Genomic DNA, 6000 nt, shown 5'->3' with positions numbered 1-6000 from the left:
TTCATGGAGAAAAATAATAGCTCTTTTTATTCATTCTTATATCTGTATTATGATTATCATACATATGACTTATATAAAACATTTGCTTTAGCATACATCATATTGTACTATAGAAGTTACATCCTGCGAAATCTTGATCTTTTTAGTTGATATTGTGACCATTTTATTTTGTTGTGCAGAAACCAACGGTTATCAGCTATGACAGCTCTGCGTCAACCACCATTTCCGCTTTAATTTCCTTCAGGAGAAGTGTTATAGCCACTCCCAGTGCTGTGATCACCACCATGACCTCCACTACCAGACCCTGATCCTGATCCTGATCCACTTCCAGTTCCTGCTCCAAACCCGTAGCCTGCACCATAACCCCATCCACCTGCCGGACCGTTCGGAGATCTACCTGAACCTGAACCATAACCCCATCCACCTGCAGGAGTTGATCCCCACCCCCAATTGTAGTTCCAGTTTCTACCATGACCAGAACCGCTACCCCCAGCACCAACACCTGCTGGGTTTTTAGCACTAGGTGCTGACGCCGCCCCTGATAAGTCTGTTGGGCGAGCCATGGAGGCATAGGTTAGTGAGAGGAGTAACAGCAAAATAAGATGAGCTCTGTTGGGTTTCATTTCCATTTGCGCACAAGTTCTTGATATACTTTGTATTTGTAGATTGTTTTTCCAGCTTAGTTATCGTTGTTGTTAATTGCGTTTTGTATTTATAAGTAGTTGTGTTGGTGATTGATGCCAGTCAGTGACAACAACATTTATTTTGCTCCTTAGTTGTTTGTAGGGAAGAAAAAGAATAAACCTGATATTGCCCTCCCCCACCAGATTTTTTTACCCACCGCCCCAGCCTTTATCGACACCCTTATCCACAACTTTCATAGATTTTTTACAGAAAACTTCTGAATGGCTCGATGTCTGGACATGTCAAATGCTGGAAGCTATAAAAATAGACTTTTACCGACTTCAATTCTGTTGCATGGGTTTAATGGGGAGTGGGGTCATGAAGCTCCGAGTGGAAAATCATAGTTGGGAAGTCGGCAAAAGTTTATTTTTCTTCTTTCACCATCAAAAGAAGATGTTCCTGCCTTTAGAAGTTGACTGAAAGATCCTCCCATTATCCTCTCGTGAAAGTGATATGTTACAAAACATTCCTCTCTTTTCAATCCTGTTATCCATACTACTTTTGGTTTGGCTTGAGACATTTGTGAGCTTATTTATGGTTCCATAAAAAATATCCTCAGGTAGTGGGTATTACTCGTCTTCGCATAGTGGAGTTGGCTGTTGATACTGTCTTCTCCCAGGCCCATTGTTATTGTGGTCCTTATAGACCTGCTATACAAAAATAATCATGGTGTTATCTCTCGTCTCAAACCGTTGATGGCTCACTGCCTCACAGTTACCAGGATATGCTTTTGCTAAACATATGTAGATTTCTGCAGATATGGTATCAAGTATAGGTAAACCGCAAAATTAGATTATGTACTTGAGATTGTAAAGAACATAATTATTAATTCACCTGTTTCTCTTTTTAGTTATATTCTTCTTCAAATTTCGAGTGATTTTTCTTCTTCCCACTGCAGTAGTAGAGTGGAGTCTAACCAAGCTTTCACTATAGTTCACTGCTCCTTCCACATCTAAGCCAAGCAATTTTCTTTCTTCAGTAGTTCCATACTTTGGGTCATATAAATCTGGGTTACGTGCCACTCGTTCCATGAACAAAATCTCACCATGCAAAACTCTAAAACTGGGACAACTGTTATTGTCCAGATATGGGACAATGAATGTAGACCTTTAATCATTATCTTCACCCCACTACTAACATTCCCCTCCATTGAGATTGTGCCACCTCATGTCCAAGATTTGGACCATCCTCTATTGTCCCAGCTCTAGGCGGTAGATTCTTTAAAGACCCGATAAACTTCACACGCATTGCTCTCGCAGTGGTGTAAAGTTTAGTCAAGATTCTGGAACCCCGTGATCTTGCATTACCCATACTTCATAGGTCTCTTTATTATAAGCAGGCACACAGAGGCACCCTTGCAGAATTCCCATATTCATATCCCAAGATGCTGCCTAGAGTCACTGGAAGTTGCAATTCGTCAGTTCGTCGAAACTCTCTGCACATATATCCATTGAGACTATAAAGCACGCATTACCAGATGGAAAATTTACAATCGGTCCTAACCAACGAAGAGCTCCATTAATTGAAATGCACCCCAGACGGTTTAAGAAGATCAAACTCTACTTGACTGATTGCAAGATTTTCCATGAGTTTGATTTTAAAGAATACACTTGCACTATATAACTCATCTTTTTGTCTCGATTAATCATTACCAATTTGTAATCATCCATCTTCTAATCATAACCAAAACCATGCAAATTACGGTAGCCATCATATGCATCTTCCGATAGGGGCAATCTCTTGTATTCCTTCCACAGAAAAAAGAATTCCAATTGATAATTCCAGCCATATATCAAGCCATTACATGAACCCAACTATTCGATCTCAACCTCATGTTTTGAAAGTTTGCATGGGAAATCAATTTCGACAGCATCAACAGATTTATTCCATGACGATAATGAATCATAACTTATGGAATAAAAACCATGCCCGTCACGACCTTCAAGCATTAGATTATAGTTGTTCTTTGGGGCATTAAGATTAAGCTGGTTTTTAATAAAACTAGGGCTAGAAATTATGCAAAACCAGGTTTTGCAAACACACTTACATACAGCAGTTAATTTCACTGGTACCTTTAGAAGGATCTCGATGTAGATATCCTTCGGAATACTTGACATTGCTCGAGAATGGAGAATTAGGGTTTATCTCAAACCATAAGTTGCACTTAACTTATGAACATATGTCCTTCAGAAGTATTGTCAAAAAAGAAGAAAACTTAAGGTGTATGCTCCTAAAAATGGTTGCAGCTTAGCAAACTCTGTCTCCCCTTACAAGGTATATATCTCCTCTTTCTTCTTCTCTTTTCTATCGCTGGTATATCGCATTTTTGCTTAATAGTTATTCTTATCTATTATTTTTGTGTGATGGCATGACAAAATCGTCGGCCACTACAATCGCGAATTGCGAGAATGAAATATGGAGGCCCAAACCAAACATATATTTTGGGTTCCACTTGCTGCTCTGGTAAGAGCGTGCGTGTAAACATGGGGAGACCTTTCAGAGGAAAAATTGGTTAATGCATATGAACCGCAAGTAATGAGATTAGTTTTATAAATTCTATGAGTCTATACTAGTGTGCATCACTCTGAAGTTTGGTGTTATCAGTAGTTGTCAAGACGCCTCCCATCAACTCTAAGAAAAGCCTGTTTCTGTAACATGCAACCATCTTTGGGATGACCTTTTTTTTTTTTGAAACAGAAAATTATATTGAAAAATAAAGGTTATCCCAGAACATGAGAACACTCCACAGCAACTTGATCAACAATTGCAGGTGGAGGAGAGTTATCCCAAATAAAAGAAATTCTATCTTTTCTTGCCAGATTGGCTAAGAGATCAACTACTTTATTTCTCTCTTTTGGAACATAGGAGAGTTTCCAGGAAGAAAAACTTAAGAAAAAACTTTTAATGTCTAGAACAGTATTGAGAAGTCTCCAATCAATGGCACTATTGTCAGTGTTGACAGCGTCTACAACCAATTTAGCGTCCATTTCGAAGTGTACTCGTTCAAGCTTTAAATCCTTTGCTCATTGCACCGCATTCCACAATCCCATGCATTCAACCTGTTCTGCACTTCTAGCTCTGTTCATGCTAATGCACCTTGCTGCTTGCTTGTTGCATACCTGCAAAATTTCTTAATATTAGACCAATTCCACCTAACTGCGTATTAGCATCAAAAGAACCATCACAATTTAAGGTTAAGAAGCCCATTGGGGGAGGAATCCAACAAACATTTTGACGATTAATTCTAGGAGTTAATTGAAAGGGAATAATGATCCCGTTTGAATGTTCAGAAATCACGTTCTTGCATTTCTGAATAATCACATCTGGAGAAGCCGTGCTGCTGTTGAAAACTTTTTCGCATCTTTCCGTCCAAATATTCCAGGTTATGATTGCTATATTAACTAAATCCTTTTCTGTGATGGAACCATTGTACAGACTGTCAAACCAGCTTAATATCCATTCCGAGAGAGATCCATTGTTGTCAGAAGTCCAACCTAACACTGCAAACCATACTGCTCTAGAAAAGTTACAGTGCAGTATTAGATGAGTTGCAGTTTCCTCATGCGATAGACATATCGGACATAATGTGTCATCACCCACAATTACAGTACCCAGAACGTCTTTGGTGGATAGAAGATTGGAGATGGCTTTCCACAGGAACTGGCAGATTCTAGGCAGAGTTGGAAGTTTCCATAATCTATTGAATATTTTCCTCATACTTATGTCCACTAGTGGTATGCTTGAGCTTTCCTGGTACATCTTTTTATAACAGGATTTTACAATGAATCTACCATTCTTCTCTAGAAGCCATACCAATCTATCTGCCTGAGAAGGATGGATGGTAATCTGAAGAATGTGCTGCACTAACACTGGATTAAATAACTGGTCCAACAATGAAGAATTCCATTCTACAGATCCAAGTAGAAACAGCTGCTTCACGTATGTATAGTCAAGAGCAGAAGAACACCCTATTTTTGGTTGTGGCGGACTTTGCAATTCAGGGATCCAACGATGATTCCAGATAAGGATTGAATCCCCATTACCTAAGTTCCAACAGCTGTGTTGTTTAATAAATTGAAGCTCAGAGCTAATGCTGCGCCAAGACCAAGTGGTGTTGGATTTCTTCTGAAGTTCAAAGAGATTCCCGTCCGGATAATATTTCTCCCTAAGAGATTTCGCCATGATTGATTCTTGATCTGTGCATATCCTCCATGCAGACTTTGCTAGCAAAGATCTTTTGAAGGTTTCCATGTTGCGAAAACCTAACCCACCCTCATATTTTGGATGACAGACCTTTCTCCATTGAATGATTTTCCTTCCTTTTGAACTCTTTTTGTTTCTCCAGTTGTTGAGCTCTATCCAACTTGTTTATTGTAGCATCCGGGAGCTTAAAACTCTGCATATGATGTATAGGGAGTGCATTCGAGACGTTTTTAAGCATTAATGAACGAGCCGCTTCTGACATATTGCTTGCATTCCAAGCCGAGAAACGACTATTCATCTTCTCATGTAAAACACCAAAAGACACTTGTCTGTTACGACCAACAAAAAATGGCAGACCCAAATAACGTTCTTCCTTTGGATTCATCTCACGGACTTGAAGTATACCACAAATAGATTGGCATTCTGATGGCGATAGATTGGAGCTGAAATAGAAGGCCGATTTGTTGAAGTTAATTAATCGTCCAGAACAGGCGATGAACTCTTCAATAACTTGGAGAAGTTTATTGCATTGATCAAGATTAGCCTTACAGAACAAAAGACAATCATTCGCGAAGAGAAGATGATTGATCTTAGGGGCTGATCTAGATATTTTCATCCCAGTGAGTTATTTTTTCCTTTCGCAATGGGCTAATACTCTTGAAAAAGACTCCACTGCAATAATGAACAAATATGAGGATAATGGATCCCCTTGGCGAATCCCTCGAGTTGGAGTGAAAGCTGTAGTCGGGCTGCCATTCAGAAGTACTTCAATTTGAGTTGTACTGATGCACTGTTGGATTAACTGACAAAAATTTTCCCCAAAGCCAAATTTTTTGAGAACATCAAGAAGAAAACTCCACTCTAATCTGTCGAAAGCTTTCGACATATCCATCTTAAGGGATAAGTGGCCACTGCGACCAAATTTCTTCATCATGGCCTGTACTATCTCTTGAACCAAACGCACATTCTATGAGATTAAGCGCCCTGGAACATATGTTGTCTTCATTGGGGAGATAATTTTTGTAATATGCTTCTTCATCCTCAGTGATATAACCTTGGAGATAATCTTATAAACCGTATTACACAAAGCTATGGGTCGAAAATCTTCCGGTT

General features: G+C 39.3%; 1 protein-coding gene across 1 annotated transcript; it reads right to left on the bottom strand.

Moving 5' to 3' along the window:
• On the bottom strand, positions 1-757 carry LOC113274567 (putative glycine-rich cell wall structural protein 1). Its single transcript, XM_026523948.1, has one exon. It carries the CDS (start codon positions 627-629, stop codon positions 231-233), a length of 399 nt encoding a protein of 132 aa, XP_026379733.1. The 5' UTR covers positions 630-757; the 3' UTR covers positions 1-230.
• Positions 758-6000: the final 5243 nt, after the last annotated feature.

This window comes from Papaver somniferum, chromosome 4 (genome assembly GCF_003573695.1).
Source record: "Papaver somniferum cultivar HN1 chromosome 4, ASM357369v1, whole genome shotgun sequence".
Taxonomy (NCBI): Eukaryota; Viridiplantae; Streptophyta; class Magnoliopsida; order Ranunculales; family Papaveraceae; genus Papaver; species Papaver somniferum.
Note: the sequence above shows the minus strand (reverse complement) of the source record. Positions and strands in the feature narration are given on the sequence as shown.

Excerpts from the sequence above, each read along its gene's own strand:
- LOC113274567 (XM_026523948.1), bottom strand. The coding sequence starts at position 629 with ATGGAAATGAAACCCAACAGAGCTCATCTTATTTTGCTGTTACTCCTC.